Genomic DNA, 15,166 nt, shown 5'->3' on the forward strand with positions numbered 1-15,166 from the left:
AACGGTAACGTATCCCAGAGAAAAAAAAAAATAAATAAATAATAAAAAGATAAAAAAAGATAAAATTATTCTCATCATGCAAAAAATATGGTTTTATTTTATATATTGTGATATAAATTTGTATGTTCGCCTGCCTCTCTGTGTGTGTGTGTGTGTGTGAATATGCTTAAAATTCGTAGGGAATCTTGTTCATTATTATCCATGGACATGTGTGCATGAGAGTGCATTTGAATCAAAGAATTTTTTTTAAAATAAAAATATTTTTTTTTTTATTAATTTTTTTTTATGTTTTTACAGTGAATGTTATCAGCGAAGAGAGTCAAAAGAATGAAGACTTGTGACGTAGAGAGTATTTCATTCAAGTAGAAAAAAACAAAAAGAAAAAAATAAAACGTATAAAATTATTAACAGATATTTAGAAAAAGCAATAAAATTTTTAAATAAAATTTAATTAATTTCCGTTTTTCTTTTCTTTTCTCTTTTCTCTTCTTTTTTTTTTTTTTTTTTTTTCTTTTATTGCAAACAACTAAAGAAAAATTTTTCTAATTATTTCTTTTTTTTTTTTTATTAAAAAGTTTGCGTGTATTTGCGAAGAAACTATTTGGCGGCAATGTTTAATGCCAAGCTTACGTTTAACTATTAAAAACTTAAGGTCCATAGGCAAATACACACATGCGTACACATGTACGTATACAAACACTTAGTGGGACAACTTAATTGATTGATGGCTGGCTCGCGCGTTAACACTCTTGAGCAACTTAACTTTAACCATACACTCATATTCACTCAGTTAAACCAAGTAGTGCCAAACAAATCCGTAGACATATGTATACTTGTACGTATGTACGCACATAGACATGCCTGAGTGTAACTATTGTTTGGTGCATAAGTACGCAAACACACACACACACACACACACACACACACACACATAAAGCCAAACTTATGAAAGCCTTACAGTAGGAGAGATCTGTATTTCTGTGTATAGTTAAGCATGAATGTACACATGCAAGCGAGTATGAACATGTCTGCTTGCGCTTTTCGTTTCGCGAACAGTAAGCAATACACTCGCTGGTGGTGAAGTATAATGTGTGTGATGTGGTCAAGACAAACAATAAGCTCTGTATGACTAAAAGGACGTAAAATTTTTTATGAGCTCTCAACCGCTGCATATTGGTTTTCCTTTCTTATTATTTAACGATGTCCACCACTCGTATAGCGGCAGAAAAATAAAACAAAACAAAAAGAAACACAACTACCTAATACATCTATTATTGTTTGAACTTTACAAATTTTTTCACCTTTTAACCAAGAGAAACGTGTTTGAACCGTAGGCATGTTTACGCACAACGCAGTATCTTTGTACTTTAACTTGGACAACCCATATATATATATATATACAAGAGTTTATGGAAATAAAAATTATTGAATGTATTATTAAAAAAACAACAGCTGAACAATTTTCGGTCAATTTTTACATTCACTTTCAAAACATGGCGGTAGATTGTCTTCATTATTCCTTACGTAAAGTTGAAAGATCTAAATCCGCGACATATCTTAGAAGATACATTATAAATAAATATATTTCATTGTCAATGACATACCCAATCGACACTTCATCAAAAGTACGTAAAGAGGCGTCAATCGGTCGTCCCGCAAATTAGATAAATTTCCCCCAACCCATGGTATCCCTTAAAACAACTTACTCAGATTTCTTATCCTCTTTTTCTCCGCGAATTGCCTACGCATGAGAATGCATGAGGCACTATTGCGATTGTTTGTCTTTTCTTTAACGTGAATTTGGAGCAAATTTATCGTATATCGTAAATATACGCATATCTTAAGCCCAATCTCTTCCTCTATCTATACTCCTTCCGGAACAGCCATGGAAGGGATCTTTTATTAAAAATGTCGGCCGTCATTGACTTTTGCTTTTAATAACCAGATACAATACTTTTGCGCTCTGCGTACCTTGATTAAGTTTTGCTTGGTGGGATTGTCCATCATAGTCATATGATTTTTGCACTTATATTGCATGACATAACGTCAAAAGGAATAAATAAAAACAAGTAAAAACATTATAGTTGGTCATGGTTTACCATCACCCTATACCCAATACCCTATACCATCCTACAATTATACATTTAATGACTTTACAAAATAATGTGTTTTATGAGAAGTAATCGAAAAATTGGTCCGAATTGAAACGTTTTCAATAGTATTCGTGTTTGGACGAAACATGTCGGTGCACAAAATCTCATGAAAGTAGTTTAAAAATTGTGACCTGTAGCTTGAACACCAAAAAATAAGACGGACAGACACTCTTTAATCACATCAGCTGGTGATTCTGATTTGCTTGACATAATAAAAAGTGAGTCTACCGTTAAGTCCTAGTGGATGTTGCATACATCCGTACAAACTTAATATATCCTTGTACCATAAATGGATGTAAGGCATATGGAGAATTTCTTAGGCACTTCAAAAAATACATTCGTAAATGACATAATCAACTTTAACAAGCTATTCCAAGTTTTTGTGTAACTAGAGTAAGGCGGTAAGTGGAACATAACTTCATAGCATATATAGAAAGCAGGGGTTACACATTTTTTACGTTACAAATGCAATTGTATATCGAACTTACTATAAAAACAAGTAAAAACATTATAATCGGGCAAGGCTGACATTTAACTACCCTATATCACTTTGTCTAATAAAATGTTTTTTTTTTTAGTTTATTTTCGTGACAACATCCAACCTAATAGCTTACTTCTCATAGAGCCCTTATAGGGGAATAGGCCCCGAAAAGTGCACTCGACCATTACTCGAACTAATAATAAGTAATTTTTCTGTCAAATATTTTAGGATGATTTGGGTGAATGGGCAGCAACAACATTTTCAAATTTAATATAGTTAGGCTGTCTTGATGTCGGATTACTAGTTTTGATCAATTTGCATTATAAAACATATAAAAATTATCAATCATTTTATGTTTCGTTGAACAGGTTACATGGACATAGATTCAACAAATTTGCTTCTCCAGTTCAAATTTTTTCTTATCAATTTGCAATTTGCTTAGCGATTGTTTAGGAAAATTATCAATTATTTGCATAATTCATTGGCAAAATAATATATTATATGGGGAACACGATCGTAAAAATGATTCAATCAAATCTATTATCCAATAGCGTTTATCCATTAGCTAGGTATCAGACTCTCTAGACTAAAATATTTCGTAAAGTACGACATCGTGTGCAGGTTGAACATAAACATGAACATATGCGCAGGCATCACACGGACACGAATCGATACAGAAAATAATATTTAATAACAAAGAACTTCAGTTAAACCAAATGGCGAGTATAAAAACCCAGGTGCAGCGTTTCTGTGTTGAAATTACTTTTGAAATAAATAAAATGATAATCAAAAAAATAAATAAATAAAAAAAAAAAAAGAAAAGAACTCCAGTTTTATGGAAAAAGCGCTGCGAGGAGAGGACACCTTAATTTTATACTTTATTCCTTAAAACCTTTATTATTTGTTGTAAGGTTATCAATGCAATTGGGACCGGGATTGCAATAAGCCATACACGTAAAGTGAACTTCCTTCACGAGCAATCTTTCACAACAAATATAATGTTCAACAACTGTTTTCGATATGTTCGCTTTAAAAAAAAAAAAAAAAAAAAACAAAAGAAAACTGAAAACTTTGAAAAATAAAGACGGGATTGTTGTTTAATTGTTGTGCCTCGCCTCTATAATAAATTGAAGCTTTCAAGTCTAAATCAAATAATTTCTTTTTCTTTTCTCAAGTTGTTACCAATAAATGTACTTTTTTTTTTAATTCTTTTTATATGAATTGATATGATTTTTTTTTTTTTGCCTTCGCTGCTCTTATTCTGGTTTTTTAACATTTCAGCCTGTGTATCGTTTATTCTATGCATTTTGTAAAATTACAAAACTTATGTATCTCTTTATGCGAAATAAAAAAAAAAAATTAAAATTTCAAACTCAAAATACACGCATGCATATATAAAAAGAAATACAAAAAAAAAAAAAGAAAAAAAAGGAAGAAGAAGACAAAACGTCTTAAAAAAAAAGAAGAAATCAACGACATTATCCACTTCATCGTCGACAAAGAAAAACAACTACAACGGCAATAACAATAACAAGAAATTTACATTTTTCAGTACATACTTTTTCTGTTTATAAGCAAAAGCAAACAATAACAACAAAGTTAAGCATAACATTTTATTAATGCTTGGCAGTTTACTCTCCTTTATTCATTTACGCTTTCTCTTTCACACTCATTCCCTCATTCGCTTCTTTCTCACTCATTCACTCACACAGTCTCTCTCTCTCTCTCTCTTTTTTTCGGTCTCTCGCTACCTTTCACTCTCTATTTTAGTTTTCTTAATACCCAGGGCAGTTATAATTGTTCTCGCTTACATGCTCGGCATAAATGCACGCATACGTGCACATAAACTTTCGTATTTAAAATATAACATTTCTGAGCAGCAGGCAAACATCTAAAGAAATTATTTTCATTACTATCTCCGCGAATTGTTGTTATTCTTATTCTTATTGTTGTTGTTGTTTTCATTTATACAACTCATGCAGTTAATTTTATTGTTGAGAATTTTTTGTTCTAATATTGTGATAATTTCTAATGAATTTACGTAAATTATAGCGAAGAAATATGAAAATATATATTGAGTAAATAGTTGAAGAAATTTCTAGCGAACATTATTCAAAGAAATGTCATTTTTTTTTTCTTTTCTGCTTTTTATTTTTTTTTAATAGACAAATGATTTTTATATTTTATATATGTATACATATATATACATATATATAAATACTACTACTATTGGCGACATTTAAAATTTATTATACGATTGTGTTTATAGTTTTCATACTTCTGGTAAAGAATCCAAGCGGAGTGTGCTTAAAAATAAAAAAAAAAAAAACCAACAAGAACAACAACAAAATTCAGAAAAACATATAATAGGAAAAAAAGCCATAAATTCAGGCCAAGCTCAAGCCAAACGACATGTGAATACATTTGCCGTTTGCTACCAACGGAGACTCAATAATAAATATATAAATATATAAATGTATCTATATATATATATATATATATATATGTATATATACATATCCAACAGCACCATATATAAGCACACACGCAAACATATACAAGTTAAACACTTTATTTTTTTCAGAGCAGACAGCCATCAAGAGGCAGTCTCGGCCCCACTACTAACCAACCAGACAAGAGACCAAACAAAAACGAAAAAAGAAAAAAAAAAACCAAGAACCCAATAAAAGCAACGAATATATGCATATATACATATATATATATAGATATATATAGGTACATTTGAATTTACGTACTTATAAGAACTTAGTTCTTTCGCTTGTTCTCAGAAGAAGGTTTTGCGAAAAGTAGCGTTTTGTCCCCTTTAAGTGAAGTAAAATATAATAAAATTTTATTGGGAAACGAATTTTAATTAAATAAAAAATGAACAAAACAGAAAAAGAAGAAAGTTCGCCCGAAGGCAAACAAGGGGGATTTCCTAAATATTACAAACGGTATCATTTTCAGGTGAACATTTCGACGACCTTGACGAAGGCTTCTCACAAATTTTAGATTAATATCTACAATGAGTTACAACATATTAACATAATTATCGTAATAAAATTACTAAGAGGGCTTTCTGTAGTTCTTTTTTTTTTTTTGACAGATGTCGATATGTTTTCATTGTGGAAAGTATGTCAGACAGTTTAAGTTAAATAACAAGCGCGCGCAGGTGGAGTACCTCCAGGGGGAGAAATTCATGCAAACGAACAGTGTTTCCTAACTTCTTTGGTTTTTTTCATGTGTGCGTGTGTGTGTGTGTGTGTGTGTGTGTGCACGGGCATGTTTTTAAAGAAGCTTGCAAGTAAACGTCAACACACATCAAGTCGACAAGTCAGCAACATGTGCGCCGGAACTGTTGCTGTTTGATGAGCAAACGAAGGGCTTAATAGATGCTTAATAGATTCTTAGTGAAGATGGTGTCGAATGTCAAATGATTTATTGAACAATCAATCTGCCAATAATCAATAAGAGAAGTCAATATGCTATACGAACCATCACTTATGCGAATAACAGCTTTCCTGGTCGGATACCGCTATCTAAAATGGAGCATAGCCGAATGATATTCTCAAAGATTATACTATGGCTTTAGTATTTTCGAATAAAGATCAAATCATCCACAACGATATGCTCATAATACAATTGACTTATAGTCAGTTTTCAGATATTAAGTGAAACTGTTATCACTTTTTACATTCGAAAAGTAATCGAGAAAATGAAATTTGTTTGATTCCCGAATGAACATTCATAGGCATTCATAGGCCCTTGTTATTACATAATTCTTGTATATAAATTATGTTTTGGTTTTCCATTCAAGAAGTTTGCAAACTTTGGGGAATCCCAACAAACGCGCGGACAGATAGATGAACGAATAATATAATTGAATCCATTATAAATTTCAAGATGATCGGGAATATATATGCATGTTTGATGTTGTAATTGTCGTTACGATTAAGTCGATTATGATGGTTTTGTTTGGAATAACTAATTTACGACACCCGTGAAATATAAAAAGTTTTCAGTTCATTGCATTAGTATCACTACGGATCAGCTTTAATCTTATACGGTATGCATGGCGGAAATATTGACTTTGAAGTGGTTGTCACGCAATAGCTTTGCTATTTGTATTTGTAAGGTTTCGCGCGAATCCCTCCAGATAAATCAAACAAACAAACAAACATACGAATCCGATAGAAAAAAAAAAAAAAAAAAAAAAAATTTTGTCACACGAATATATATAATCGTTTCGTGAACATGATTTATTAACGATGTGTTTCATCTTTCGGTAAATTCTGCGCGACAATTACGCGATTTACTCGTTAGTTAAAAAACTCGATTAACACAGTTTGCGAAGCAAAACTCGAAAGACAATAGTTGTCTCATTGCTTGCGTTAAGCGCATTTGGCAAATTTCTCGGATATTTATATGGAACGACGATACAGCGCTTAACTGAATAAATTGAAATTGAAATTTTTTTTTTTGAGTAAAGGAACAATACAATATCATCTTTGGCTCCTTAGGCTTTTCAATCTTTTTGCCCAATTAAAGGACATGCAATTGTTTGGACAATTTTCAGGTGATGCAAGTACTTTTGCCATTGAGAGGAAGAGATGAAACAACTTAATGATAAACGCCTGCATGTGAAGAAGTTTAACAGCACGGTATCGAAGCGCATGCGATTTTTCCATTCATCTCCCACTAGGGTAGAGAACTAACATTATCTCTTATCGTATTAGTTAAAAAGCTACGCTATTTCGGTAGATGATTGCAGATGAATGTAAGCGTATGAAAGGCAAAAACCAAGTCTGTCCTAACAACTCAAATCTTTAATGTTGCAGTAATTTTTTGGGGTAATGGCGGCCACACCGCATAAAACACCTCATATGACAGTTCACAGTTGTCAGAATGAAGAGTTGTCTCGGTACATCCCTTATAGTTTACAATTCTAGAATTTATATCCTTAAGTGAATTGGCTTGTAACTGAATTTATCATCAGACCATTTCGGACTGACCTGATCATCACTATTTTGCCGCATGGAATTTCGATGGCCGTGGAAAACATGTCGATACAATCCGATTAATACCCGTTAGATCCATAATTTTCTCCACAAACGAAAACTTCTTCTCATATAATTTTTGGCTTTTCCGCCGAGCTGCTCGTCGCCCAGAAGCGGTAAATTGGCGGTAACAAATGGATGATGTTGTATTTTGTATAACTATGAATACCGTTATCTTAGCATGACGATAACCTTAGACGTCTGATTGTTAACAAAAATTTGCTCCTCTCCCTTTCACATGCGGCCAAAATGAAATAATGCAAAATCTTGGCATTCATTTCATCGAGTTTCTTAGAGCTTTACGTTAAAGATAAAATATATATATAAAAAAAAAAAAAAAGATCGTATACGCCTTCGATAACTAATAATAATATGCTTAACTTTGCCTTCCTTTTTATATTAAATCAGTTACAATTGCATTAAATCTAAAGCGACAGACAACCATATGCAACGCAACAATCTTCCATGCACACATATATTGAAAGTCATACACTTATGCGATGGAATAAAAAAATAAAATAAAAAACATATCAAAATAAATACAAAAAAAAAATTACTATAAGCATACGCACAAACATCTGAAATATACAACTAAACAATTACAAACGTTAAAATGATCACGTTCCACTTGCAGCAATAGCGTATAAACAACAACAAGAAGTTACTATCATCATTATAGACTACTACTACTATTACTACAACTACCATTACGACAACTATAGCAACAACAAAAAATAGCATACGTATACACGTACCAAACAAAGCATGTGTATCTATATCGTATTATATATGTATGAACGGATATATGCCCAACTTGTATATATATTTATATATATATATATGTATATATAGATATGTGTGTGTAAGATGTTGGCAAGAGTCTCGCGCAACATGACTTAAATCGTGTATTGAGTTTTGCTGTAAAACAACAACAATAAATAGTTACAAGCAAAAACCCTAACACGCAGCCACATACGTACACAGACAGAAAATTGCATATTTAGGCATTCATTGTAACATGTATCTAAAAACACAAAAAAAAAAAAACAAAAAACTCTCTCGCATTGAAAACATACACATACACACATACATACACACACACACACACACACACACATACTTACATACATCTAAACCCAAACACATTTTTCACAAACATTTCGTCCATTCGCATACTTGTCCGTCCTTCTAGCTTTTAAGTTGGACTTTACTTGCGTCTTTTAACTGTTGTTAATGATGATGAAGATGACGACGATGATTATGCTCGCTCTCGCTACTAAGCTTGACGAAGTGGAAGCTATGGGAGAGCGTCGGGGCAGAGGGCAGTATTATTTTTCTTCTTCTTAAGTATAATTTCGTTTTATATGTAATTTTTTTATATATTTTTTCATTTTGGCTTTTGATACCACTCTAGCTCTTCTTTATGTTTTTATAAGAAGTACTTTAGCTTTCTGTTTGTGGTTAAAGTCGCCTGATATGCTTATATTATATATGTTTATATATGGTATATGTACATAAGTATATATATATATATATATATATATACATATATATGCGCGCGCGTATGTGTGTATTTATATGCATATACACACATATATGCCTCTGTTAATATGAAAAAAAAAAAGAAAAGGAAAAAAACAAAAATGCTACGCATAACTGTTTTCAATTCTCTTTTTGCCTTACACTTATTTGCAAAAACTTTTGGTGCTGTTGTAACTAAAAAAAAAAAAAAAAAAAAAAAAACACAAAAAAGCATAAACAAAAAAAACCAACCTTTATCAAACGATTTCAACATTTGTGCACTAGTGTTCATGTTTACCATTGTATATGTGCAATTGTATTATTTACTTTTATATGCTTGCATATCTCTTATACAAAAAGGAAAATATTAAATAATATAAAAAGAGAGAGACAGAGGGACAAAAGAGAAAATAATATATATATATATATATATATATATATATATATATCTAAAAACTTTTTGTGTTTTGTAATATAAAAATAAAAAGTTTTTTCTTTTTTCACATAAGAAATAAAATCAAAACTTTTCTTTACTTTGAACTATTGCGAGCGTTTTTGTTTTTTTTCATTTTTCTTTTTGTGGATAAATCATATAACATAGAAAAACTTATAGCATTTCTAAATTATTCGTTACGTGTTAAAGACGGAGAGAGGAGAGTAATTGAGAGCAAAAAAATCGCAATCGTTGTTGATAGGAAAAACCGATAATGTTCGATGAAATGATTAACTATTATGCATTATATATATATATATATATATATATATATATGCATTATTGTGATCAGAAAAAGATTGTCAAAATGTGCATTTTTTTGAATAAAATAAAAAAAAAAAAAATCTTTCATCTTTATTGCCTTCATAACGTTCATCAAACAATATTGTTGTTTGTTAACCGTTTGAATTGATGAAAGAAATTGATAACAACAACAACAACACGATAATTAAGATGAAGTTGGTTGATTAACCGTAATTCGCGCTGCTATTTTTTTTTTTTTTTTTAGGCTTGATTCACCTTTTGCACAATATTTTTATTCGATTGGTCGGTTTTTCCGCTTAGTATGCGCCGATTGCTGAACGATGATGTCCATTGTTTCGGAGACATGATAAAGAAAAAACCCGTAGAAAAAACCCCCACTTTTATATGTTGATAAAAAACACGTGCAACTTTGCATCGCATGGAACCCTACTATGCACATGACACAGACATTATCGTCATATCTCAAAAAAAAAAAAAAGAAAAAAAAAAAAATTTCACAATTTCATAGTAATGGCGAAGTTTAGACGGATATATCAGTTTACTTTTTATTCGTAGTGTTTTACATTTATATGTACAAGTGTGCGTGGGCGTTCGATGACAGCGAATTTAGGTTCAGAAGAGTTTGGACCAGTGATTCACCACAATTCAACCCAAAGGGTATGTGAAAGTGATATCAAAAATCATTGTAGCCACCACCTGTTGGTTATGCTTGATTGTGATTGCTGTGAACAGGCGGTAATAAAAAACAGAAACAATTCACAAATACACATGCGTGCATAAAGCAGCGTGATGGGTTGTTCTTGTTGTTAAGCTCTCACGTTCAGTAAATTGGGAAAAATTTCAAAGGCAACGGTTGCCACCTGCCCGCGCACGAGCAAAAAGATCCTGACTTTGCAATATCGAAGCTTAGACATGGAAAACTTATTCAGCTTCAAAATCGCTGGCAGCTGGTACAAGCTCTACACATCCTGGTGATATCTGGTGGTGCTATGTGCTATTGTTCTCATTTATTGTGGTGTTTTTGTTTTTTTTCTTACTTACTCAAGTAATTAGTGAAACTTATCTTCTTTTAATTGTTTTATAATTTTAACAAAAAACAAAGCAAAAAAAAAAAAAAAAAAAAACAGAAAAAAAAAAATAAATAAAGAAAAGATTTTTCGCTAAATAACAGTAATTTGGTATTTCATTTTTTTTTTTCTTATTTTGTTTTTTTTTTTTTTTTTTTAAATCACACCGATAAAAATTTAAAAAATATTTTTTTTTTTGTTTTTTTTTTTTAAAAAAGCAACACTGCTTGTCACCTTATATGCTTTTCCTCATTGTAAAAATTTTCTCAATTAATTGATTTGATTTTTGTTTTTCTCTTCGTTTTTTGCTGCGATCACAACAACCCTCTCTCGGGGTAAGTTGTATGTCGGCCTATATAAGTCAAAACCAAGCAAACACGAAATATTGAGCTTTTGTCGTCCATCCATTAAATGCATTGTATGTTATGCATATATATGCTTTCATATTTCGTTAACACATTATATAAACAAACGTTTTAATCAATCGATCAAGAAGAAAAAGATTTCTCATTAAGACGAGCATTCGATTTTTATCATTTTGTTTGTTGAGGTTATGTTATACAGCGTCTGACTTTTGAATTTGTCAAATTTCGTTTATTCATTCACTCAGCAGGGAACCAGAGATTCACTTGCATTTATTTGTAAATTAGCTAAATTTCCTAAATAAGCTCACTAAGCAACGAATGATAGCGAAACATCTTATCTTCTCATTGGCTCCATGGCATAGAAGTGAACAAATTACACGTCATTCTACGATTCAGTTCCGTCTTTTTATCATATTTTCAGTATAAATTAGAAGAGAATGAGGACTGATGGACTGCTGCCGTCATCATTGTAAGCGAGCAAGAAAATTGTTCACTGTTCAAGGTGTTCGCCTGCCTAAAAGTGCCCGCATGTGAAGCTCAATGTGGCGACTTCAGTATTCAAATTTCATATCATTCCAAATTGTAACGAAAAGTTGCGAAGTTGTTTCAATAATGGATGATATGGATAACGGGTAGTGTTGGGAAAGAATCGTATGGCGATCGAGAGAGTTCCGAGGGGTATGTCTTTGAGTGTTTGTTCTTTACTAATTCATGATTGGAGGAACGTTGTCTGACTTAAACTGTAGTCAGTCATCAGCTTAAAAAGATTTAATTTTTCATCACGTTCCCTGAGAATTCGTGTGACGTGGAAGAGGAGAGAGGAGACAAGGTTATGAAAGAAAATCATTTCAGCCTTTCTTCATAAGAATTATACGTTAATGAAGATAAACGGATTAACGGAAAAACAATCTAACTTGGGACAATAGGTTAGAACTTTGTGAGTCATTTTATGAAAATAGACGCTAAAATTGAAGCGACTTAACTCTTCAAATGTAATTTGCTTTGGCTTTGGTTGGTATCATCCAATTTCACCTCACCTAGCATAGTAAGGTAAAACGACCGTCGGTGCTCGACAGTTTCTTAAGCTATGCAATATGCTAACCCATATAAATATATTTAAATGCAAACAAGGTGAGTGAGTAAGTGAAGCGTACATTTATTCCCCCATCTCCCAATAATCTTTCTACGCCAACAACGTGGACATGATTTCAGTGGCTGAGGAAGAACAAGAAATAAAGCGTGATACTATTGATCTGAACGAACGATACCTTACTATAGATAAAATGCCCGACTCACAAACACAAGTCGCTAAATCCAAGAGATCTTCTTAAGAAAGGGATAAATTCATAGAACTTGATACAGAATTGTGGCAAGGGTTTAACGTGGGTTCCTGCCTGAAAGGCTTAACCCCACGGTGGCCCAAGACACTTCAAGCGTACTACGACCCCTGGCGAGTTAGACAATTCCCACAGAGTAGGGGCCTAAACAGCGCCAGAGTCCAGAACGGTTTATTGTGTATGGAACAATAAACCCTACTCTGGTCAATGGTGAGGCCTAGCTGCACTCAAATTGTTCCATTTTAGCTAGGAACTCGCCAAGAACTTGATACAGCTGGACATGCGAAAAGCTAACAAGTTAGTAGAGTCCATTCAATCTTACACACACACACACACACACACAGATACACACAGATACACAAACACAGCCACGAAAACTTTAACGAAATATTTTATTTGGCAGATAGTAGTGCACGAAGCACACATGTAGCGTAGTTGTGCTGAGTTTTTAACACTTTTCGCAACATTTCAAGGACTCGTCACAAAAATTCCAAAAAAAAAGTTTAAAGCGAATTTATTGCTAAACATTTGCAATCAATTAATGTCTTGGCATTGCGTTATATATATGTATATATATATATATAATCATATATATATATATATATATATATAGGTAGTTATTTGGAATGATTATTAATTGAAAATTAAATTTAAAAAAAAATCGTTCTCTCTCTCTCGCTCCTAATAGTTTAAATACATTAAATACGATCGCGCTATTATAGGCGAACAGAAAAAAAAAAAAAAAAGAAAAACATTCAAACACACTTTCGATAGCATTAATAAAATTTCATCACTACGTTTCATCATATGCCCATATACATAATGTACATCTATATATATTTATATAATGTAAATGCATCTGCATATATACAGATGTGTATATATATATGAACAAACTTACGAACTCTGTCTCTTTTTGTTTATATCTGTTAAGTATTATGTTTTTTTTCTTTGTTTTTTGTTTTCGTTTGACGTGAGGATTGACTGCATCTATGTACGTATATATATATATATATATACATATATATATATATATGAATGAATATTGAATGTAATGATACTAATATTACTCATTACATACCTGGGTAAATTCGCTAAATAACGCGATTGTTTTTCACGTCTCAATTCATCGGTTAAACGACAATAGGTATTGTTAATGCAAACACTTCGTCTTAAATTCGTTTCCGAATCCTTAATGCGTTCCAATTTATGAGCGCACAGCTGTAAAATGCGTTTACGTTCTTCGCGTTGTCGCAATTTTGGTGAAATCATTGGCACGCGCGAACGATGATGATGATAACCGATAGGTGGTGATGAACGTGGAGGACCAAACATGTCCGAATCATCATCACAACCATTTACGGGAGTAACGCTAGGCAAGGTCATCTTCTCGCTATGTATGACTGACTTGTTTGCTTTTTGCTTGGTTTTTTTTTTTTTTTTGTTTTTTGTTTTTCTTTCTTTCTTTTTTGTTTTTTTTGTTTTTTTTTACGTTATGTATGTGCGCTGGTAAAGTGAGAAAAAAGCAAAAAAAAAAAAAACACAAACAAACAACAACAAAAATGATAAAACAAAGAGTTGCTCCGCGTAAAAGGAGAAGGAGAGAATGCGTTGTTTAGTGTTCAGTAGTTTAAACTCTCGCGTTAAATGATAACTTAAGTTAGAGGAAGAGAGTAAAGGAGAATTTTGGTTTGTTTTTTTTTTTCTTTTCTTTTATTATATATAGAAAATCCGTTAGTTATGGAGCGATTATGTTTTTGTTTTTTTTAACTTTTGCTCGGCTTTAAATGCTTGAGTATGTTGAGTTTGCGTTTTGTGTTTTTTAAGTTGTTGTTGTTGTTGTTGTTGCTACTTTTTATTGGTGATAATTGTTTAACGTTTTAGCATATCATCCGAAGTGGGTAAGTGTATGGCGCTGTTTGAGTGAATTTTTCCGAATCCCTTTCTTAGCTTTTGGTTTCTTTTTTTTTTGATTTTTTTATCATTTAGAGAAAATATTTTTCCTTTTCAGAGTTTTTTTGAAACAAAACTCGTTTGAGCTAATTCTTTTTCTGCTTTTTTTTTTTTATTTATTATTTTCCTTGACAGAGCGTTTGCAAATTATATCGAGATGATGCTGTTGCTGCTTCTGTTGTTGTTGTTATTATTATTATTATTATTTTTGTTGTTACTGTTTCTATTGTTGCCCTTGTTGTTGTATTTTGATAATTGGCAGATAAGTTTTTGTTTTTTGTTTTTTTTTTCTTCTTCTTGAGGCAATTTGTGTATTTTTGATTTTCTGTTGTTTAATTTTTGGTTATTTTGTTGTTGTTATTTGATGTCTTTTATAAAATTGTTGTTGTTATTTTTATTATTATTGTTGTTGCTTTTAGTGATTGTGGCTATATAACAAAAGCAAGGTGAACTACAATTTGTATTTTTATGTACA

General features: G+C 31.8%; 1 protein-coding gene across 1 annotated transcript in view; it reads right to left on the minus strand.

Moving 5' to 3' along the window:
* Positions 1-14,939, minus strand: part of LOC119644566 — a 30,903-nt gene extending 15,964 nt beyond the window's left edge. Inside the window, exon 1 of the mRNA XM_038044159.1 lies at positions 13,820-14,939. Within this exon, the coding sequence (XP_037900087.1) occupies positions 13,820-14,124 (305 nt within the window). The 5' untranslated portion in view covers positions 14,125-14,939. The remainder of the gene's footprint in view (positions 1-13,819) is intronic.
* Between the last annotated feature and the right edge of the window lie 227 nt (positions 14,940-15,166).

Source organism: Glossina fuscipes, unplaced genomic scaffold, assembly GCF_014805625.2.
Source record: "Glossina fuscipes isolate IAEA_lab_2018 unplaced genomic scaffold, Yale_Gfus_2 0, whole genome shotgun sequence".
NCBI classification, from domain to species: Eukaryota; Metazoa; Arthropoda; class Insecta; order Diptera; family Glossinidae; genus Glossina; species Glossina fuscipes.